Raw genomic sequence first — 23569 nt, forward strand, 5'->3', positions numbered from 1 at the left:
TGAAAAAAAATTATCAAAGTCCTCGTTTGAGATCGAAGGGACTTCAGCGCATTTTTGTGTGGCAGATCAGTATTCTATTAGCCACTTTCGATTCAACCATCAATAACAGATTTTGTCGAAGGCTACTACATTCACTAACCGCTTCCCACTTTCCTCGTGCACCCGCAATTCGCTTTTAAAGATTTGACTCCACCATCAGGAAGATCGAGTCGGGGGCTACCACATTTCCTTTGACGGTACCCCCTTCCGACGTCCCGTTCACCCGCAATTCGCGATTGAAGATTTGACTCCACCATCAGTGAGATCGTGTCGCGGGCTACCACATTCCCTTTACGGTACCCACTTCCGACGTCCCGTTCACCCGCAATTCGCGTTTGAAGATTTGACTCCACCATCAGGAAGATCGTGTCGGGGGCTACCACATTCCCTTTGACGGTACCTCCTTCCGACGTCCCGTTCACCCGCAATTCGCGTTTGAAGATTTGACTCCACAATCAGGAAGATCGTGTCGGGGGCTACCACATTTCCTTTGACGGTACCCCCTTCCGACGTCCCGTTCACCCGCAATTCGCGATTGAAGATTTGACTCCACCATCAGTGAGATCGTGTCGCGGGCTACCACATCCCCTTTTACGGTACCCCCTTCCGACGTCCCGTTCACCCGCAATTCGCGTTTGAAGATTTGACTCCACCATCAGGAAGATCGTGTCGGGGGCTACCACATTCCTTTGACGGTACCCCCTTCCGACGTCCCGTTCACCCGCAATTCGCGTTTGAAGATTTGACTCCACCATCAGGAAGATCGTGTCGCGGGCTACCACATTCCCTTTGACGGTACCCACTTCCGACGTCCCGTTCACCCGCAATTCGCGTTTGAAGATTTGACTCCACCATCAGGAAGATCGTGTCGGGGGCTACCACATTTCCTTTGACGGTACCCCCTTCCGACGTCCCGTTCACCCGCAATTCGCGTTTGAAGATTTGACTCCACCATCAGGAAGATCGTGTCGGGGGCTACCACATTTCCTTTGACGGTACCCCCTTCCGACGTCCCGTTCACCCGCAATTCGCGATTGAAGATTTGACTCCACCATCAGTGAGATCGTGTCGCGGGCTACCACATTCCCTTTTACGGTACCCACTTCCGACGTCCCGTTCACCCGCAATTCGCGTTTGAAGATTTGACTCCACCATCAGGAAGATCGTGTCGGGGGCTACCACATTCCCTTTGACGGTACCCCCTTCCGACGTCCCGTTCACCCGCAATTCGCGTTTGAAGATTTGACTCCACCATCAGGAGATCGTGTCGGGGGCTACCACATTCCCTTTTACGGTACCCACTTCCGACGTCCCGTTCACCCGCAATTCGCGTTTGAAGATTTGACTCCACCATCAGGAAGATCGTGTCGGGGGCTACCACATTCCCGTTGACGGTACCCCCTTCCGACGTCCCGTTCACTCGCAATTCGCGTTTGAAGATTTGACTCCACCATCAGTGAGATCGTGTCGCGGGCTACCACATTCTCTTTTACGGTACCCACTTCCGACGTCCCGTTCACTCGCAATTCACTTCTATTGGCGACACGAGAAAGAGAGACAGCGATTCGAGATTCACGAAACGTTAAACCGCGTGAGTTCGCAACGGAAGGTAAAAGGCGCCTGACTACCTCTCGAAGACGCGCGCGCGCGCCGCGCAAAAGGTCGTTAATTTCGCCCCTATGACAAAAAACAAAATTCCGCCACGCAGGAGTTGTGCGCGTTTACAACATCTTTCCGACGACACCAATTTCAAAAGAATCGGACCAAAACTGTAGTAGAAGATAGGAAAAAACTGAAAAACCTTCACGTTAGTATACTACGCTCGAGGATGACGCCCAGATGTCGCCAACCCCACATCATGTAGCCATGTCCCTAAGGTTGACAAATTTCACGGCCCTGTAGATACACGTACACCCGTTGCCTTTCTACAAGAGTTCTTCTACGCGCCCACATTTGCTGCCAGCCAGCCAGCCAGCCAGCCAGCCAAAGTGAGATTAAAAGCTACTTTTTACAAAAAAAATTTTTTGCAAAAATGCGCTAAAAATGAGAAGTTTGTTTTTGCAAGATGTCTCCTTTATTTTTAAAAATTTTGAAAGATACTCTAATTTTGCATTAAGTGGTTTTTTGAGTTTTACTTTTGTAAATGGAACATACAGTGGTGTTCCCATAGGGTATACTCTCAATCAAGGCACCACTGGACATGAAACACCACAACCACCCACTCAGCTGAGTACACTCTCAAAGAAATTGATGGGAACATCACTGCGTGTGCTTATACAGGATGTCCAATTAGTACTTCTGGTGCTAGTTAATTCATATAACGTAAATTAATTTTTTAATGTACAGAGTGCTCCATAAATATGGTATGAGACATTACTGTGGTATTTTAAATAAAACACTATTCACTCTGTCCAAGGTAAAGTTGTCTATAATGAGGAATTTTTGAATATACAGGGTGCTTCATAAAGGAGGTGTGAGACACAACTGCCATTTTAAATAAAACGCTATACACTCTGTCATAAACATGTCTACCATGGGATCGGAAAATTTTCCAGGAAATTTGTTCAATATGAACAATGAGGGCGTTGTGCGCGAGTAAACCATCCTGTTGAAACCATCCATTTTTAACTTTTGTTTTTTTAGTGTGGCCTTTAGGTATATCCGTTGTATTTGTAATCAAATATGCTACTCAATACAGTAACTACTTTTTTTACGGGCCCTATAAAAATTTTTAATTTTGTTGGGATTTTCACATATAAAATTAAAATTAAATTATTCGGATTGAAATTCCTTTAATTGCGGAAATCCTTTCACATTTGTGAAGATACTCGAAACTTTTGTTTTGAGTGGTTTTTTTTTTCGGATTGCTTGCGACTTCCCCCTCAATATTGACCTCATTACATGCACATCTGTGTTTTCAATTCAATATCGCCTTGATGTATGTGCAGCGCGCGGAAAAATGCCACAGAGTTGAAAGACGCACTTGCAAGTGTAGTGGTGCCAATGTTTTGTAATGCAAGTATCGGGGCAACTGACGAGCAGAAAAATAAATTAGATAAATTATTAAGATTATGGGAGTCGAAGGCTAATTACTTAGCGACGGAAACCGTCGAGCAAATGCGCCAACCGGTCGCTAGCTACCAACAATTCAAGACCGACCAGGTCTCCAAGTTCGCGTCGGAAGTGGCGCCGTTAGCGCAACAGACGAAGGCGACGTATGATGGATATCAAGCACAGCACCAGGCGTTCGTTTGCCACGCGATGGCGCAGATTCTCGAGCTGCAACAGCAAGTGCAGAATATTGAGGCCCAAATTCAGTCGCAACCGCCTCCTCCCATTACCTCCAACATTCCGAAGTCATCGCCGGTGATGAACACGAACATAATACCCCTCGACGCTCTTCAGGCCAACCTGCAGCAAACGATGGCGCAACAATCGACCAACGAAAACGGATCGCAGGTTCAACACTTGGGAATGAATCCCCCCAATCCCGATTTGGTTCCGTCCGAAAGCCCAAACTTTCTGCCACCAATGAATCCCTCGGTACCACCACCTTTAATGTCCCAGAATAACCTTGACGTTCCGCAATTCTCCCAGCCTCCTCCCGGATTTTTCCCGCCTCCCGGCTTGTTCCCCGACTTCTCCAAGCCTCCCCCCGGTTTCGCGCCGCCGCCAGAGCCCGTTCACGAAGACCTACTGCCTTCGGTTCCATACTACGACCTTCCGGCCGGCCTCATGGTCCCACTAATAAAGGTACACAACAATTTAATTTTTCTCTTGTCATTGTCTTGACAACAAAAACGACCGATTGGCGACATTTCGAGCTAAAACGTTGTGCTGATTCTAGTTGGAAGACACCTCTTTTAAACCGTTAGATCCTAAAGATATTAGGTTGCCACCGCCGCAACCTCCGACCGAACGATTGCTTGCTGCCGTGGACGCATTTTATTCACCGCCGACGCACGAACGTCCCAGGGACAGGTAAAGTATTTAATTTATTGTATTGATCCCCATTAACTTGGCATTTTTTAATTTTAATAAGGTCTTATTTATTTATGTGTTGTAATATGTACATAGCGCACCGAAGTGAGTAGATGTGCAGCATTGATTCTAAACCAAAGAAAGTCACTAGATTTAGTAACTTTTTTTGGTTAGAGGTAGAATTGGTTTTAGGGTCATTTTGAAGAGGTAAGATTTTGTTCGCTGACATGTTTTATATTTTCTTCAGCGTTCTGCCCCTATTCCACCAAAATTAATTCCATTGAAATCTTCTAAAAACGCACTACGTATTAAATACTGAACAATCGCTATTTTTTAATCGAGTCTTTCGGCGTGCTGCAACTCGATAAGTATCTAGCGTATGTGTGTTCTTCATTCAACCCCCCTCCCCTGTGCCATGCTGTATTCTCTTTTCTACTGCCATTTACTACTTCATTGTTAATAATCATTTCTCAATACTTTCTTATCGTTCCACACGAGGGGGGGGGGGGGGGGGGGGCTCACAGTTTAGTTTTCCTTTGGCCGCAAATACTAAAACTAATTGAAACTTAAATGTTGTCCGCGCGAATTAAAAAAAAGGTATGTATAGACTCTTCAACAATCCTGGAAAAAGTGTTTCAAAGTTCCGTTCAGCATCTTTTCTGTCCCCTTTTTGTTTTCCGTGTATTGCCTTGAGCAGAGAGAGAAGGGAGTTGTTTGATCTATAATCCCCTTCCTACTCGTCAAGTTTGTGTACCGAAATTTAACACCACTGCACGTGTGCTATATGGGAAAGTTTGGTCTAACTTGGTTTGGTCAAATTCAAATGGAAGGGTTGGGGTGGTAATTTGAGGGACTATCAAGTATGACTTTGACGCATGAGTGTAATGTGTGGACATCTCTCTGTCGTCAAATTAAAGTAAAAATTAGGACCGCAGTAAATTTTAATTTTTGTAACTTTTGTATCAATTCCGGTTAATTAGATGTACTAATTATTGTTAATCCATATTTAATACTGTGAAAGTGTCCGACAAAGAGATTCCACAGTTTAGTGAGGTCTGATGTGTACGATGATTGATTGTAAGATTTTGATGGGTAATTCACTTGAGGTAGATGTGCACCTCATTTTTTTCTGTTTGCCTTTCATCGAACCACACGCCATCTACTAACGATTGGTGTAACTAATACCATTGACTAATCTCCCCCCATAGTCAATGCTAATACTAGTTGGCTTGGCTATATGGAATGTATTGTATCATAACCATTTCGTTCGTAAGCGATCTATATTCTGCAGTGTGGTGCAGCTATTAGCAAATAGTACTGTTTTGTGATGATAGCACAAAGTGTAAGGTAATAATGTAATTATGTTATTTTTCTTATTCGTTATTCATAAACTTAAATTTAACTTCAATTACAAACCCAGTGAGGGTTGGGAAAAGCTAGGACTATACGAATACTACAAGGCAAAAAATAGCGCTAAAAGAGACAAAGAAGATGCAATAAATTCAGGTCTTCGAGAGAAATCGCGATCGCCGAGTCCCATACAGTTACCAGTCGAGAAAGAGCCCTCGCCACCTAGACGACGATACACGAGTCTATCGCCATCACCTCAAAGAAACAGGCGTTCGCGGTCGAGAAGCCCGCGAAGGAGTCGGCGACGCAGTCGAAGCAGGCGCAGGAACAGCAGACGAAGCTCGTCACATTCGAAGTCGCGCTCGCGTTCGCGATCTCCCGTGCCTCAGCCGAAGGTCGTCGTCCGATCTCCGTCCCCTCCACCTACGCTCTTCAGGTTTGCGTTAACTCAACAACTCGCCCTCGCCTTTAACGTCGTTTTACAGCGCAACTCCCACATTCACAAGCATAGAAACTCAACAAGAGCTGGATTCGAGCAACAAGGGGCATCAGATGTTGCGCAAAATGGGATGGGGTGGTAGCGGTCTGGGAGCGAACGAACAAGGAATTGACTCGCCAATATCCGGCGGCGACGTGCGCGATCGACAGGATCAGTTTAAGGGCATAGGATGTGATCTGAACGACCCGTATGAAAACTTCCGTAAAAACAAGGGAGCCGCTTTTATTACCAGGATGAAGGCAAGGGCCGAAGAACGAGCGAATGAAAGTAGTATGAGTAAGTAGCTGTAGGTTTTTTTTCTTTCATGCTTTCCTTTATGTTACAGGTAGTGTATGAATGACGTTGGAGTAACGTATGCGAGACTTTTTTGTAAATAGGTGTAGAAGATATTAATAAAATGATATTTGTAAGCTCTTTTTTGAAAATTAATGTACTTTTGTCAGACCAGGGTTGCCACATTGACTGGAACACCATCGCTCCATGCACCAAAATTGTGTCACATTGTCAAAATTGCGACCCCCGGCTATTTTTTTCATAACCTATATTTTGAAGGTGGCCAAAATGTGCAACGTTTTCTTATTTATGAAGTTGTTACTTTTCCACACCAATATACGGGTACGTATTGTATTGTCTTCTACGCATGCGCAAATGTAACTTTCTTATTTATGGACCGATCTTGATAGAAATTGTAACAGTAGGTAGCACCTTTTAATAAAGGCAAATCGATCATTATTAAACATTTTCAAATCTGCGCGCGAATGCGCCGAGGTAACATCGCTATTTGTTGACTTCTTTCTCAAATGAACTGTGAAGTAAGTATTGTATCGACAGATCCGGGAAGCATTGTATACTGTACGTTTAAATAGACCAGTTGTACTACACTCAGAACATGAAAGCACTTGTGTGGGAAAATTTTGCGCAAGCGCAACCATCCACGCATCCTGTAATCTTGGTATAGATCTATCATGGGCGGCGTATGCCGTTTGTTTCTTGCGTTATTCATTATACTAGTCGCCTTTGGAATGTTTGTTTACACGCAAATTTATTTATCTTTCTCTTGCAACTTGCATGCAATGGGGTCATCCCGCCTTCATTTTTTATTTCTGATCCACAAAGTACATTAAAAATAAAAAGACCCGTGTGTCCTCAATTTTTATTTGCGAGTAAAATAAACCCAAAATAAATTATTAAAAAGCTGTGTTTTTAGTCCGAATTTGAAACGATTCAGACTAAATACGTCACAAACCTACAACCAATCACGTAGAAGTGAGCTGGCAACCTTACGCGAGGGTCTGACGTTTGTCACATTTGACGTTTTGAGAGGGATGTTTAACTGCATCTAGCACGAAAGTGACAAGTGCCTGTGACAGATGACGCAAGTTATAAATGCCATTCTCCTGCAATATTGCCAAGTCGTTATGTCATCTGAATGGTTCTAGGAGCTGATTGGTCGGGCTTATTACGTCACAGAGCCCGCCACAATTGAATAAACCTTTAAAACCGCACGTTCATTATTTTTTTTGCTAATCAGCCTGTATTTTTAAATAAACTTTTACTGTCCAAAAAAATGTTTTATGGTTTCAGGTACACGCTTATTAAACTAGAACTGCGGAATTCAATTATACTGTAAACCCCCATTGCAATTTTGTTGCTCCATGTCAGGCGGGCTTTACATGTGGTAATTAAGGAACACACTGTACACATACAATATAAAAATTGAACAAAAACAACTTTATAAAATTTTTTTATTGATAGATAGGTACATTTAATGGTTAGAAGAAGTATTGGGCTTAGACCAATCAACATTAAGAATCAAATGATCGTATCCGTGCCCGTTCAGATTAGCAATAGCTTTAACAGCATCATTACGAAATTTAAAATGAACATAACCGAATCCTCTACACTGACCAGTCTGCTTCTCCTTGGCCAAATACAATTTGTGAACGGGTCCGAATGGTTTTACCAGCTCTTCCAAATCGGCGTCGGTTGTGGAATCGCTCAAATTAGAGACGCGTATAGCAATGGCATCGTCGCGACGTGCACCCGACATGCCGGCATTATCGATGCGTTTAGATGCACCGTCACCTCGCATATTCGGCGGCAGATACTTGGTCGTCGATTTTGTAGTGCTATCGGCGGTTTGGGGTTGCATTTGTGGTGCTTTCTTTTCACCGTCAGCCGTCTTGGCGCTGGCAAGCGCGGTGTCCTTCCAAGGACATTTAGAAGTCCAATGGTCCCCGTTGCAGGTTCGACATTTCACGACTGCCTTATCGCCCATCACTGAAACTCGCCTATAATAATGTTGCTCATATTAAAAAAGCACTTACTCTTCAATTTATCCAAGGCGTCTTCCTCCACCTTGTTATCCTCCTCTTTACTGGTGACATACTGCATGTAAACATCTTCTCCGCCTATGGTAGTTGCCGGATTCGGGCCGGGCTTGTCATCGGCCGATTCACCGAATTTTGCCCAAGTTTTACGTAGCGCGATACTCTTCGAAACTATACGCTTCTCGATTTTGTACGTACGTACAATCTTAACTTTCTTGTTGTCCTCCCCGAGTTTATACTCGGTGAGAATTTTAAAACCATTCTCGCGTACTTCCGTCGAGGGAGGCAAAGCTCCACCTTCCAACTCAACCTCGTCTGCCCAACTCGATTTTACCTCCTCTGCTGCGGGCATATTGTACAAATTTGTTTTTTTTTAAGGGAAAGCTTACACGTTACTTATTTATAACCTCACTTCTTTGACAGACCATATCCCTACATCAAATAAACAAAAAAGTCCCTAGGGTCAAGGTTCAGAAATAAATCATTCTACAGGGGGATCGTAAATGATTGACGGTGAGTTGCTGTTTGCACGTTCTTGTTTACACAAAAACTCTGTTTTTCTAAATCGGTAGCAAAGGTCTGTCGCTTACATGAGTTCGTAGATCTCACGCTACTTAGTGATGTATTCATGATTTGTATGCAATGCCATTGTTAATTTAATTAATGAATGGTTTTATTTTTTTAGAGAAGGTTAATGCGATTGTAAGGAAAAGTTCTCATTTCTAGTCTAGTACATATAGTTTTTTGATAAAATACAAAAGTCCAAAATTAAGATTATTGAGTTATTGCGAAAAACTAAAATAATTTGATCAAAGGTGATTTCATTCGGTTTTAAACGTTCCCAATTTAACCAATTCCACATGTTAGGCGAGAGAAATGGACACTATATACTATATACATGTTGTTCCCAAATATTTAGGAACAACATGTATGCTGTAAATACGGAAGGGACTAATTCTTAGGCTTATTTTATGACTAAACGTTCATATAAACACAGGTCCGTAAACGCTTCGTTACAGAAAAATTTGTGCATTGTCGTAAATTGTATATATATACAGGGTGGAACTTCTTAACTTTCTGATCTTTCCACTGTTCTAACTAGACCACTAAAAAAGAGATTGCAACTCAAATATTTTATTAACAGTTATACTTAAGCACATTGTTTAAATAAAAAACTAAGATATAAATACTCTTATGTACAATTTTACATATTTAAACTTTTAAGAATGTTAAAAACAAATCAAGTATCTACAGTACAAGTAAGCGAAGGCCACATCAGCTATACTTATACTAGCACAGCGGCGTAGATAATTTGCTTAATTAATCCGCAGCTGCTTAAAAACACGTTAAAAAAATACTGTTAATTCGTGCGCCTACGACTTTAACGCGGCCAAACGGCTCTGCATATCTTCCAATTCCTCTTCGTTCTCCTCCTCGTCGGGCACGTCGACGACCTGCTTTTTCGCCTCGGTGACGGGAGGCGCGGGAGCCTCGCCCAGCTTACCCTCGGTAAGCTCCCAGAGCACCTTGTCGACCTCGGTCTGCGCCGCCTCCTCCATCTCCTGACTGTCCTCCTCCATCGCGTCCATCGTTTCGTCAATCATCTCCTCGATGATGCCCGCCTTCATCATTTCCTTTGACAGTTCTTGCATGGTGTGCGCCACTTCCGGTATTCGAATTAATCGCTGCATCGCTTGCATTACCTCGGTGGATTTTGAGAGCGAACCGGCGACACGTAATGTAGCTGTTTTATAATAATAATTTTAGTTGTTAAGATATACAGGGTGTCCTACGACAAATGCCAACAAAATGGAGACATTCTTACCTAACTGATTTTTCATTTGTAATTGAACAGAGTTTAAGTGGGCCTTCGATGTGTAGATCTTTGTGATCGCTTTACGTGCACGTAACACCTCTTTTGCGAGGATGGTACACGCTTCACGATCATTTTTCTTGGCTGCCTCTTTCAGAGAGCGTTTCACCTTCTCTTCCTCGCGTTGTATCGCTACAACACTTAAGTGAGTATATTACTATCGACAAATAGTGCATACCTCGAATCTGCCTGTCCAATTGGGAATTCTCCTTGCGAAGCTTGTGAGACCACTCGTTCACCTAAAAGAAGACACCGAGTCATAGTAAAGGTGGCATGACGGGCGATTATTACCAGCTCTTTGGGATTTCTTTCAGGAGTTTTTCCAAATAGGCCCATATTTGGATGTATTTAGTTTATTATTCATTCAGTAGTGTCAAATTTTTAGGTGTAATTCGTTGACAGTTCAGTAAATTGTCAATAAATGCATGCGTAGCAAATCACAACAAAACTATAGAGCGGCACATGTAGAAATAGGATGTATATGTTTTATACAGTGTCCAACGATAAGGTGAGTCGATTATTATTATAGGCCCCTTGTTTGAATAAACAATGCTGCACCCATTTTTGCGAGCTGGCAACCGCGCGACTTTTTAGAACGGAAAAAGCCAGACTGCGCCGCTTCGAGAGCAAGAACGCTTCTTGCGTTACAGCCATTTTGGTTTGAGCTGTCGTCGATAGAGCATCCTATAGTTTAAGTTTGTGTTTTTTTGTTTTATTTAACGTAGGTAGTAATCTTTGCATTTCTTTATTTGTTTTATATGCAACATGTTATACAGACGTGTGTCGCAACATTACGAAGCATAACTTTTTCGTAATGTTAATAATAACTACTGTAACAAGCCTTTCGTTTTTGCTGCACTTAAAAATCGAACGGTAATCGTAATCTGCTCGTATACATAAAATTTCATTATATTTTAAGCCCCAAGTGTTTATTGGTCACACTAATTGCGTTACTTCTAGTTCAATTTTAAAAAAGTGGAAATCTTACACTTAACATACACTGCGCGACGAACACAAGTTACTCAGAAACGACGGCCATCTTGAGATTGTGCTCACGTTATTTACATTTTAGTCGAACTCGTGAATTGGCAGAAGGACGCTGCACCCAGGCAGGAACCGATCAAACTGCTCCTTTTATTGGATGAAGATGAAGCCAAAGGATGCCATGTCTGTGTCAAAAATGGGATGATCAATTTTTAATAGTTTCAGGCTCCATACGAATAATATACTGTACTAAACCACTGTTACCAATCTCTTCTGTCATCTCGACAGTGTTACCACCGGCACAGAACAAAATCGTTATTTACATTTCGCATTGTGTGGGACGTTCCGAAATTAAATGTTCGTTAATTAATTTATTGCAGCTCATTTGTGTAAATTTGTATTGTTATTTGTTTAAAAAGCGAAGTGACGCGACGGCTCACGACCGTTTCATTTAAAATTTGGAGCCGTTCCTGCTTTTAATTAGGAGTGCGATTCTCGTTATTGTTGATTTTAATTTTAAAATGAAGTTAATCACAAAGATGAATTATTGCTACCTGGTTAAGTCAGTTTAGAGTGCGACTTTCAATATTGCCGTCGTCGGTGCGAAGTAAGTACGTGTTATGTAAATTATGTAAAGCGTTTATTTACTTCCTATTTGGCACCGTTGGTGCAACAATGTTTTTGCAACCTTTAAGCGGGCGGGCTAAATTTAAACGTGTTTTGGCCGCATATGTACTTTCAGTTCCACTTTTTACTCCACTTACGTGAAAATAGTATCCATATCACATGCTGTTAAATGCTAGTCATGCTGCTTAAGCATTTATCCGCGAAGGTTACGTACTTCACACATTTATTGCACTGTCATCGCTGATAGTGCTTTCCATCCTTGTCGCGTACACGTAAAGGGTGCGGAGATGCTGCGCGAAGAAGAGGATGACAATAGGGTTCAGGAAATCACCCCGGCTTTCCCAGAGCGAGATTTTTCAAAAATACTACCTACAACGTTCCATACACCCACTTAATTACGGACAATTTATGAGTTCTGTCGCACCATGACGCGACGAACTATATTTTACCGATTTTGCAAGTCATTATTATTATTAAATAACACTTTTTTGGACGCCCGTACTTCCCTTGCTACAGTCCACGCGACATCCATTCACGCGAACGCGCCTTCACCCAACGTCGTTTTATTTTCAAAATTGTTTTTCAAAATTATGGTCTGGCTGTCTTTTAATACTGTCGATTTTGGCCCAAATAGGTATGTATTTTTTAACAGTTTTGAGTGTTTTGAACTTCGCTTTAAATCACATTTTTGGGAGGTTTTTACACATTTCATGTACAGGGTGTCCAAAACGATGATTATAAGCGCATATTTTTGAAAAAATGTACGTAGCTACTTGAAATGTTTTTGTTTTCAGGGCCCACAATCTACCCTTTAAGTGTACAGGGTGGTTCAAATTCGTGGCTCGCCATTTTTATATACTCGTACACTAAATAAAAGGTTAACGAAACGGACTCATTACTTTCATGATTTGCTTAAATAGAACTGTGGCCATACCTATTATATGACAACTATTTATAAACTTATACAGGGTACTCATGGATTAATGTCAATCTTCATAGATTTGAAAATACAGGAAACCCCTTTTTAGGTTATTAAATGAGCTCCATTTAATGTGAAATATTTTCAATTTTTTTTCATTCGCAAAAAGCAAAAAGGTAAACGAAAAAGAATCGTTACTTTCAGGATTTGTTCTAGGATCTAGGCCATAACTAATATATAACAACCATTCAAACATTTATACAGGGTGCTCAGGAATTAATCTCAAGCTTTGTAGTTTTGAAAATGCAATCCCTTTTTAAAATGAACTCCATTTAATGTGAAATATTTTCAGTTGTGTACAATTTTTGGCTTTAATTCGAAACGGTTTTTTTGATTTTTTTTGAAATTTTTTAAATTGTGATTAATTCGCGAAATTATTAGCCGTATATGGTAAATAAAACAGACTTGTTACTTTCAGGATTTCATTTAACAAAACCTAAGCCTTATTTAATATGTAACAACTGTTCAAAGATTTATACAGGGTGCGCAGGAGTTCAAGTCGAATTTCATATTTTCGAAAATGCAAAAAATCAATTTTTCCGTTTCATGTTATTCAATGAACTTATTTCAGGTAAGGGCAATTTGTAATTACATTTTTTATTTTGTAGCAGATGTTAAATTGGCGTTTTGATTTTAATTTGAATGAGTGTCTCTTTTAACAATTAGAGTAGATAAGGTGATTACTTTAACGGCACGGGTAGATAAAATTGTGGTATTCCAATGATATCTGTCGTTCTTATTAAAAATGGGACGCGGCGCACGAAATAAAATGACTGAATGTAATAAATGCGATTTCAGATGACTTCAAAATATCAGTAAATCTGATTCTTTCATTCTGATTTGAGTAAATTGCGAGAGATTTCAGTGGATTTCAAGGGGTTTCAAATAACTTCATGTATTAAATATGACTTTTTCTCACAATTTCCCAATGCGATTTCAGATTTTGTATCAGTGTGACTTCCAAGTGATTTCAGAAACATTTTTTCTCAGTGGGATATCAAATTGTTTCAAAATTCAAGAGTGTTCGATGCTATTTCAGAAATTATCTCAATTTACTTATTAATAATAATTTTATAACAATTACATAAGTAGGTATTATAATATGTTTTTATCTCAGAATCTTAAAATCGATTGTGAAGTGGCAAGTCACTTTGAGATAATTCATACGTAGATCTGTGATCGAGAATAGTATGAGGCATTGTTTTTTTGTTATTCGTTGAGTAATGGTGTTGCGTTGTACCGAGTATGATTTTAGGAGGTAGGTCTCTTCTTGCGCTTAGCAGAAAGTGGCTGTGACAAATTCGACTGTAAACAATCACATAAATTAGAAATGAAAGCAAATACTCTCGTAATTTTAGTAATTTATTTTTGCAGAATGGATGGAGATGAAGGCTGCAGCTATGGCTCTACAAATGGATTGGATTCGAGTCCGCACAAGCCGAGCCAATCTCAGTCTCCCTCTTGCAATGCCGTGGATCTTGGAGATATGAGCTTTATGATGGTCGACTATATAAAAGACGCGATGAAGGTAGGAAATGATTTAAAATTTTCTTTTCAACTGTAAAACATAACCTGTTCCCGTTCCCGTGGGAATTTCATAAACTTTCACGGGCATACGTCCAACGATTCCTCATTCCTTCTTTTTACTAAACGTGGATAAAGTAACGGACCTTTTTTTAAACACCCTGTGTATAGGTTTCCAAAATATTTCTGACAAAATTTTCTACACATCTCACGCTCTCATTTTGGTTAGATTTCTCAAGTTCAAACGTTTATAGGCAATGGACATGATGAGAAATCACCACATGTTAACCGACGTCGTTCTGGAAGTGGGAGCGGAACTTTTTCACGCCCACCGTTTAGTGTTAGCCGCCGCTAGTCCGTACTTTAAGGCCATGTTTACAGGGGGACTGCGCGAGTGCGACATGAATCGCGTGCAGTTGCAGGGGGTGTCGGCGACGGTGATGGCGCGCCTGATACATTTCATGTACACCGGACGGATAAGGGTCACCGAAAATACCGTGTGTCAGCTACTTCCCGCCGCCACCATGTTTCAGGTACGAATTGATTCGGCTCGAAGAACCAACTATCGCTTCATTTTAGATTACGAACGTTATTCAAGCCTGCTGTGATTTTCTGGCACGTCAATTAGATCCTAGCAACGCGATCGGTATAGCGACATTCGCCGAGCAGCACGGTTGCACCGAACTGTGTCGGAAAGCGAATCAGTATATCGAAAGACATTTTATTCAGGTAGGTAAGAGACGCTTATCTAATTTTGTAAAACCGCCGTATGTACAGATCTGTCACGAGGAGGAATTCCTTCAACTCAACTGTGTACAATTAATTACGTTAATTAAGAAGGACGAGCTAAACGTTCAGGCGGAGGAAGAGGTGTATAAGGCTGTGATAAAGTGGGTAAGGTACGACGAGGACAATCGGCACGTTAAGATGGAGCATATAATTAGCGCGGTTCGGTGTCAGTTTCTTACTCCCAAGTTCCTCAATGACCAAATGACGAACTGTGATGTGTTGAGGAAAACGCCCGCGTGTCGAGAATATCTGGCGAGGATATTTAAGGTAGTTACATTCAAGCAATAGATTTGCATACTAAGTCTTTAAGAGTCCTTTAAAAGTTTATACGAATAATGTTCTTCTCGAGCGCGCCCGTTTTACTCCCTTATCTCTAGACATTACTTTTGTTCACGTTTGCTGAGAAGCGGTATAAGTGTAAATTTTCCTATGTTAAATAATGTTCAAAAGTGAAAATTAATATTTTGAAAACGGCTAACGCGACCACCCGTTACAACTCTCAGTTAGCCTTTTGTTTTTTTGGGAGGGGGGGGGGCTGCATACATCCCATGTATTTCTGTCAAGTTATGCTAGATTAAGAAACTTTTAGTTATTGCTAACACCAAATTAAATATGCAAATCTATTGCTATCTTTTAAGTCATCGTCTCAAACATTAATCCGTTTCAGGATTTAACACTACATAAGAAATTAGCTGTGAAAGAGAGAACTCCGAATACTCCTAGGATAATTTATGTGGCGGGCGGTTACTTTAGGCACTCATTAAACGTTTTGGAAGGGTACAATGTGGACGATAAGACGTGGCATACTCTGGACAACCTAACAGTTCCCAGATCCGGACTAGGCGGGGCCTTTTTAAAGGTAACATTGGACGAAGCTGCCTGTCAATTTTGTTGCACTTAACGTATAAGTAGGAATAAGTTTTTTTATTTGAAACACAATTCAGGGTTCATTTTATGCAGTGGGAGGTAGAAACAACACTCAAGGCAACAGTTCCGATTCCGACTGGGTCGATAAATATAACCCCGCCAAGGATCAGTGGAGACCTTGTAGTCCGATGTCTGTAGCTCGCAATCGTGTCGGTGTGGCTGTCATGGACGATTTGCTGTACGCTGTAGGTGGAAGTGAGGGCAACAAATACCACAACAGTGTCGAATTGTAAGTTGACACTTCTTGTGGCAGTTAATGTAACATATACACCAATAAGAAACCACTCACCCTCAACTATTTACCTGCTGCATGGTGACTAGATTTTACCCAATCAATTGATGTTTTTATTTTACATGTTGTTTAATCTTAACAATAAATAAATAAATTGAACTTAATCAAAAATAAGAGAGGTCATTAATTTTTTTTTCAGTTACGATCCAGAATTAGACCAATGGACGAACGTCAAGCCGATGCACACGCAGCGCCTGGCAGTAGGAGTCGCCGTCGTGAGCAGGCTACTGTACGCCATCGGCGGTTTTGACGGGACCAATCGGCTTAGCACCGTAGAGTGCTACCACCCGGAAAACAACGAATGGACGATGGTTAACTCGATGCATACGCAAAGAAGCGGAGCGGGCGTGGCGGGCATAAATCACTACATCTACGTAATCGGAGGTTATGACGGCAAGAGGCAGTTAAATTCTGTAGAACGGTACGATACGGAAAGAAATACTTGGGAATTCATGTCGAGCATGAAAGTTGCAAGGAGTGCTTTAAGTGTAACAGTTTTAGACTGTCGAATATACGCTATGGGTATGTTAAAAAATGACGCCTACTGTTCGTCATACTTATCTGTCTTTTTAGGTGGATACGACGGACAGAATTTTCTGTCGACCGTAGAAGTGTATAATCCAATGTTAAACACATGGGAAGATGGTGAACCTCTTTCTTCAGGAAGATCAGGTCATGCTAGTGCTGTTTGCTATCAAAATCCCAACTGCCAGCTGCCAGCTAAAGAATGCTTAATTAAAGATAGAGTATTACCTTGAATACAAATTGTAATGTGTAGGTAGTAGTTGGTAATATTTACCAGTATGTTCTTGGTGATATTCATCTTAGTCATTTTTGTATAATAAATGTCATTATTTATTTTTTAGTATCTACACGATGTAATGCTGTGATTTCATTTATCTTGTAATTTGACATTCCTTCTACATTAACTTAATAAACATCATTTTTTTATCTTAACACTTGCTTTTAAAACTCATTAGTCTATGAGAGTAAAGGGACGCAAAAAACATTGGTCCAACAATTGATGAGTGCAAGACATTTTATTAGTATGCAGATCTCGCCCTGTAGACTATTTACACTTAAAAGTTATGAAGAAGAAAGTCGATCAGAAAGAAGAAACCAGATTCATCACCCAGTATACTCTTCTAATACAAATATTGAAGTGAAAAATTCCTCTCGAATTATACATATCATCATATATTATGTTCTCCTGATGGTGAGTAAAATTTAGAGAGATGAGTGCTTTATGCATTACGAGCAGAAACCCTTGTACAAATTCTCAGGGCCTGCAAGGTAAGTGTAAGTAACCAAGAAGAAAGTGACAAAACACAACTCCTGTGAATAGAAATGAACTCTTCAGCTTCCCTTATGATGTTCTCTAGTAAACATTTACAATTTTTCACATATAATTTTAGATTAGAAAAACATCTCTAAGTGGACAATGGACCAATTACATTAAAAGCTTCCTGGTCGATTTCGGACAGGTCATTTTGGGTATTTATATTCAGCGCACGGAAAGAATCAAAGGGACCGTGAAAAGTTTTTCCGTGCGCTAGCCTGAAAAGGGCCAGATACCATTATTTCTAATACAGGTGTAAATAAGGTGATTTCAATGAAGTATAATAAAAAAAGTTTTTTCCGGCCTCAATAAAAGGCAGTGTATAACCTTCCTTTTTTACCATTAAATTTCTCGGGAAAACACTTTTTCTTATTATTTTTGGTGCGTAGAATCCAAAACAATTCGTACTTTGTCGATCAGACTTCTCAATCAAAAGTTATGGACTAGAAACCAATTTCGAAAGCAAATTCAAAGGGCTGTAACTTTTGAACTAGTAGCCCAATCTTGGAACTGTTTGAAATTATGGATTCTACAGGCCACATTCTATAAGAAACATTTTTTTCCGGGTCGATCTGAGACAATTTTTTTTGAGGGCCTCAAAAAAAGGCAGTGTACAACCTTCCTTTTTTACCAAAAATCGACTGCACCAAAATATCTCGGGAAAACACTTTTTCTTATTAATTTTGGTGCGTAGAATCCAAAACAATTCGTACTTTTTCGATCAGACTTCTCAATCAAAAGTTATAGACTAGAAACTTAACTATCAGTCTTTAAAATGATCACACAGGAGCGAAATGTTTAATTTTTGAGTTTCGTGGTTTACTCCTTTGACAGCGAAAAGCACAAATCCCAAAATGTTGATAGCCTTGCCTGAGTTTTTGGTTAATATTAAAATAATCAAAGCAGAATACATTGTGCTGACATCTGTCTTTATTATTGGGGACTAACATTTTATCGCTAAATGCAGGACACTTTATTACCACCATTATTTTAGTTGGAACTTACACCTCAAAGATGTCGCCACACTAATTTTGTAATGTACTTTATGAAACTAACGTTAGATGTCAGAGCCCAGTTTTTTAAAACCATAGATATATGAAGTTTTAACCTCAAATGCATTATGAATGTTTGTATATTTAATAGTCAAAAATTAAACTTTGTTATCATTCCATTCTCGCTTACAGGTTTAAATTAGGGAACTGGCTACTGGGAGTGACAGGAAAGCGGCAGACTCAACCTTTGCGGAATGTGATACTGTTCGCTCTGGGTCGTGCAATCGAAGACATGTAGTTCTCGATGGATGAGAAACGTTAGCATTGAATTCAGACAACACAAATTGAAAAGGGAAATGCTTTGTAACCAAAACAGGAGGTCACCGCACCGTGGAGAACTCGCAGAAAACCCATTCTAATGCAATTCAAACTTCTCAAGGTTGAAATCGGAAAGATTACATGATTGCAGCAGCTGGCGATGGTGCGAAGCTATTCTTTAAAGAATTGAGCCTAGAGTTTATTTGATAGAACTACGGTTATAGAAACGATAGTGAACTTGGCAGCGAAATAAGGCAAAAGTGTTACGCAGTTTGCAATCACGAAAAAATGTGTTGTTTGTGCGATCTTCATGTGAAAGTTGTTGTAAAACGGTTCAGTTTAATGTATCTGTTATTGAAATTGTTCTTCCAAGGGCTTTAAATAAACTCCTATGCATAAGAAGTTACGAACTGCATAAATAAATGTTTTCTGTTCATTGTGCATGATGTGTTGCCTATAAACCAGGCTACACAAATATCGAGTGCCCATATTCATATTAGGGATTTGCTTGAATCTCCCCAATCTGCCGTTTTTATTGAGGGTAAGGAGGGCCTCCACGAACGAATGGCCCAGAGCCCCGAAAAACTTAAGAACGGCACTGCATTTAATTCATTTTAATTAATCGCATAAATTCAAATGAAATTTTAAAAGAAGTTGCATACGTGGCGACATCTCAACTAGACTACTAAAACTACAATTGATAGAAAGTGTATCGATTGCCATGGAGATGGCGCACTAGTATTTATTGTATTCTATCTATTCAAAAACCGGGCCTTTAAACTACAATTGTTCTACAGATCTTGCAAGACTCCGTACATTTTGAACTGCCATTTATTCAGATTTCTCAATCAAAATTTATAGACTAGAAACCAATTTCGAAAGAAAATTCAAAGGGCTGTAACTTTTGAACTAGTAGCCCAATCTTGGAACTGTTTGAAATTATGGATTCTACAGGCCACATTCTATAAGAAAATCTTTTTCCCCGGTCGATCTGAGACAATTTTTTTTTCGTGCCTCAAAAAAAAGGCAGTGTACAACCTTCCTTTTTTACCAAAAATCGACTGCACCAAAATTTCTCGGGAAAACACTTTTTCTTATTAATTTTGGTCCGTAGAATCCAAAATAATTCGTACTTTTTCGATTAGACTGCTCAATAAAAAGTTATAGACCAATTTCGAAAGAAAATTCAAAGTAGCCCAATCTTGGAACTGTTTGAAATTATGGATTCTACAGGCCACATTCTATAAGAAAATCTTTTTTCCCGGTCGATCTGAGACAATTTTTTTTTCGTGCCTCAAAAGAAGGCAGTGTACAACAGTACAACCTTCCTTTTTTACCAAAAATCGACTGCACCAAAATTTCTCGGAAAAACTCTTTTTCTTATTAATTTTGGGGCGTAGAATCCAAAACGATTCGTACTTTTTGGATTAGACTTCTCAATCAAAAGTTATAGACCAATTTCGAAAGAAAATTCAAAGGGCTGTAACTTTTGAACTAGTAGCCCAATCTTGGAACTGTTTGAAATTATGGATTCTACAGGCCATATTCTACAAGAAAATGTTTCCCGATCGATCTGAGACAATCTTTTTTTCGGACCTCAAAAAAAGGCCATGTTTTGTCATACTTTTCCAAATTATTTTCTTGTAATAGTTGAACCAGTTCCAATGAGATGTCGCCACGTACGTATCTATCTACATAAGAACATTTAACAGACTTTGAAAATGTGCAATTTCATGTAGGATACAGGCCACATTCTATAAGAAAATCTTTTTTCCCTGTCGATTTGAGACAATTTATTTTTCAGCCCTCAAAAAAAGGCATGAACCAAAATGTATAAGTTTTTTCTTTGTCAATTTTGGAGTTGCCGTTTTTCGGTGAAACTTACGACTAAATTCCATGTAAAAAGAGACCCTTGTGATTTTTTTGGATCCTGCTTTGGAATCAGTTGAGGAAAAACAAAAGATTGTAGTAGTGATAAATATCTATTTTTAAAATGGACAAATCTAATTTTCGTTACAAATTAAAAAATGATAAGAAACAATATCTTTATGTACTGTATTATTCACAATAATACTATATATAGGTATTTACATACAGTTCAGCAAATCAGAAAAAAACTTTTAAAAGGAGATCGACAATTTGCTGAACAACTCAATAAATAAAGAATATACTTATACTATTGTCGTAAATAACAAACTTAAAATACACTTAAAATATTTTTACAAAAATTCAATTCACTGTCTATTGTTTTCTGAAAGTTTCTCGCGCAAGAACTGAATTTTATTTACAAAATATGCTTCGAGGGATTCCGCACATTTAAAAAATGGAGATTCTTTGGGATTATAGTAACGGCAATTATCGAATATCTTCGTCATGTCTCCTATAAATTCGCTAAGTTTGTTGTACGACTGCTCCGTTATTTTCGTTTCGACTTTCTGCAAATCTACAAAAGGAAAATGTTAACGATTAATCGCGAGGAAATTGTTTCTAATTACCCATTGGTTCTTTAATTACTCGGTAGTAATCGGGTGCTTCGTTTGGATCGACAGGTTCCATAAAGGGCCAAGCACTTTTGTGGCACTGAAATGAATCAGTTGTTTAGTTTAGATCAGTTTTCAAGATCAATGTGGCTCAGGTAAATATACTACAGATAACTCATCACAATTGGCAACAGTGACTTAGAGTTAAGCACTTTGTAAAATTTGAGGACTTAAGGACATTTTGGATCTTAAGTTTGAAAAAAATGTTTGTTTTGCTTCCCTCCACTTCATTGTTACACTTGTACAGGGTGGCCAAATAAGAATGCGAGGTACTGTATCTGGGAACCGTAGAGGCTTGCGGTAAAAAAATTTATTACTAAAACGGCCACGAGAAAAACCTGGAAAATATTTTTAAGTTTCTGAAATGGCCGCTAGGGGGCGGAACTGCAATCTGGAATCTAAAAAAGTGATTTTCTGTGAATTCCGCTATATTAACCTAACAAAAAAATATCCGGTCTTTGAAGACGACGATAATCTGAACCTTTTTTGTTTGACAATTTTTCCTGTATCTCTAAAAATGAAGTGGTGGGGGGTATTCAATGGTTTCCGTAAAGCACTCCCAATGCCAATGCCAATGCATTTAATTTTTTTAAGAAAATTAACCATTTTTGTCGGAATGTCGAAAAAAGCCCTCAAGCGGTGATATGTGAAACTAACAAAACTTCAAATATTATAATATTTGTAGCTGAAGAATAGCTCTTTTGAACTAACCCGAGTTTGTTTAAATCGGCTCAGCCGTTTCGAAGATACAGGGTGTTCTTTACGGAAACCTTTGAATACCCCCCACCACTTCATTTTTAGAGATACAAGAAAAATTGTCAAACAAAAATTGTTCAGATTATCGTCGACTTCAAAGACCGGGTATTTTTTTGTTAGGTTAATATAGCGGAATTCACAGAAACATCACTTTTTTAGATTCCAGATTGCAGTTAAGTCCCCTAGCGGTCATTTTAAAAACTTAAAAATATTTTCCAGGTTTTTCTCGTGGCCGTTTTAGTAATAAATTTTTTTACTGCAACCCTCTAGGATGGATAGATTCTCAGATACAGTACCTCGCATTCTTAGTTGGCCACCCTGTACATGAAACTGTAAAGTAATGGAAGCATTTTTTCCTTAATGTTTTGATGTCCAAAAATGCTAAAGAGCCTTCAGGGTTCTCAAAAGTCCCACTTCCCTTTTATGAACTATCTGTAGTAAAATTACCTCACCACTTGTATAAATACCTGTAATTGTTTAATTAATTTACGCAGACCCTCGAAATCTCGATCGCTCAAGTTTTTCATATTGGCAAAGTTGACCGAGGAATTCTTCTGGCAATTCGGGCAAACGTACTCGTCGATGCTATCAGCTTCCGACTGAAGTATGCCGACACAGCGACCGTGAAACCAGTCCTGGCAACTGTCGCAGCAAATGTAGAACCTACGAATTTGAAATGTTACTAATTTAAAATGTCGAGAGAGCGAGTCGTACTGGGATTCGTCGTAAGGCTGTCGGCACAAACAGAATATCTCTTGGGTGTCACGGGCGTGCCTGCATTCCGAACAAACGAATTCCGTCATCGTCTTGCTACTTTCTTCCGTAATGTCGACGCAATCGCCGTGAAACCAATTGTTGCACAGATCGCAACCGACGTAAAATCGAGTTTCGTCGTAGGGCGTTCGACATACGCAATAAATTTTTTCCTTCTTAATTTTGGGCGAGTTCAAGGTCGGCGTCTGTTGGCGCTGATTCCGTCGAGGTCTTCCCGCGCTCTTATTCGTGTTCGCACTGGGAGGCGTCAAGTTGCTAACGCTTGGAGGAGACGAGGGAGATACCTGAGCGGGTGGCAGCGTGGTTGTTGTGGATCTGCGCCTGTTTGTCGCACTACGCACCTCATCTTGTCTTGTACGTTCTAATCGTGTTTGTGCCGCTATTTCTTCTGCCACCTCCTTCTGTAAGAACAAGATTTGTTACACTTGTCTACATACATACATACAACACCGAAGTTTTCTTTATTTTCACAAACGCACAATATATTGGACAGTCAATACAACAAAAGATTAACAGCTTACTTACAAGTAGAGTTTTTTTGTTTGAAATCGCGTTCATTTTTGGTGGAATGTTTACAAAAGCTAGAAAATCCGCACGAGGGGCGAGTTATCTATTTCGGGGGCGAGAATCTATGTGTGTTATATGAGTTGCGATTT

At 39.8% G+C, this 23569-nt stretch overlaps 5 protein-coding genes across 10 annotated transcripts in view; 2 read left to right on the forward strand and 3 right to left on the reverse strand.

The window, feature by feature from the left end:
• Positions 1-2987: 2987 nt before the first annotated feature.
• Positions 2988-6284, forward strand: LOC116176345 (calcium homeostasis endoplasmic reticulum protein-like; the record flags this gene model as incomplete). The annotated part of the gene is given in 5 exon segments (XM_031494862.1): positions 2988-3792; positions 3887-4020; positions 5441-5806; positions 5856-6145; positions 6195-6284. Coding segments are annotated over 5 exon segments (1606 nt in total), but the record flags the coding sequence as incomplete, so codon positions are not given.
• Positions 6285-7596: 1312 nt separating this feature from the next.
• Positions 7597-8629, reverse strand: LOC116176043 (eukaryotic translation initiation factor 3 subunit G-like). Its single transcript, XM_031494481.1, has 2 exons — positions 8197-8629; positions 7597-8149 (listed from the first exon to the last, which is right to left on the reverse strand). The coding sequence occupies exons 1-2, from the start codon at positions 8549-8551 to the stop codon at positions 7635-7637; spliced, it is 870 nt and encodes a 289-aa protein (XP_031350341.1). The 5' UTR covers positions 8552-8629; the 3' UTR covers positions 7597-7634.
• A 688-nt stretch (positions 8630-9317) lies between these two features.
• On the reverse strand, positions 9318-10693 carry LOC116175971 (charged multivesicular body protein 3-like). Its single transcript, XM_031494371.1, has 4 exons — positions 10364-10693; positions 10251-10311; positions 10025-10204; positions 9318-9943 (listed from the first exon to the last, which is right to left on the reverse strand). The coding sequence occupies exons 1-4, from the start codon at positions 10406-10408 to the stop codon at positions 9573-9575; spliced, it is 657 nt and encodes a 218-aa protein (XP_031350231.1). The 5' UTR covers positions 10409-10693; the 3' UTR covers positions 9318-9572.
• A 484-nt stretch (positions 10694-11177) lies between these two features.
• LOC116175970 (kelch-like ECH-associated protein 1) lies at positions 11178-17151 on the forward strand. Of its 3 annotated transcripts, none has more exons than XM_031494370.1 (9): positions 11178-11667; positions 14037-14190; positions 14441-14719; positions 14766-14915; positions 14964-15242; positions 15643-15834; positions 15920-16131; positions 16334-16716; positions 16768-17151. In XM_031494370.1, the coding sequence occupies exons 2-9, from the start codon at positions 14038-14040 to the stop codon at positions 16950-16952; spliced, it is 1833 nt and encodes a 610-aa protein (XP_031350230.1). In that variant the 5' UTR covers positions 11178-11667; position 14037; the 3' UTR covers positions 16953-17151. The 3 variants fall into 3 exon arrangements, with proteins under 3 accessions (XP_031350230.1, XP_031350229.1, XP_031350228.1); XM_031494369.1 differs by having other exon boundaries at positions 11179-11663; XM_031494368.1 differs by lacking the exon at positions 11178-11667 and adding an exon at positions 11697-12317.
• Positions 17152-20812: 3661 nt separating this feature from the next.
• The window catches only part of LOC116177085 (nucleosome-remodeling factor subunit NURF301), a 35463-nt gene continuing 32706 nt past the window's right edge, over positions 20813-23569 (reverse strand). For all 4 annotated transcript variants that reach the window (XM_031495956.1, XM_031495953.1, XM_031495952.1 and 1 more), the window contains 4 exons: positions 22854-23314; positions 22607-22802; positions 21339-21423; positions 20813-21286 (listed from right to left, as the gene is read on the reverse strand). In XM_031495956.1, the coding sequence (XP_031351816.1) occupies positions 21078-21286; positions 21339-21423; positions 22607-22802; positions 22854-23314 (951 nt within the window). In that variant the 3' untranslated portion in view covers positions 20813-21077. The remainder of the gene's footprint in view (positions 21287-21338; positions 21424-22606; positions 22803-22853; positions 23315-23569) is intronic.

The sequence above is a fragment of the Photinus pyralis genome, unplaced genomic scaffold, assembly GCF_008802855.1.
Source record: "Photinus pyralis isolate 1611_PpyrPB1 unplaced genomic scaffold, Ppyr1.3 Ppyr1.4_LG7, whole genome shotgun sequence".
Taxonomy (NCBI): domain Eukaryota; kingdom Metazoa; phylum Arthropoda; class Insecta; order Coleoptera; family Lampyridae; genus Photinus; species Photinus pyralis.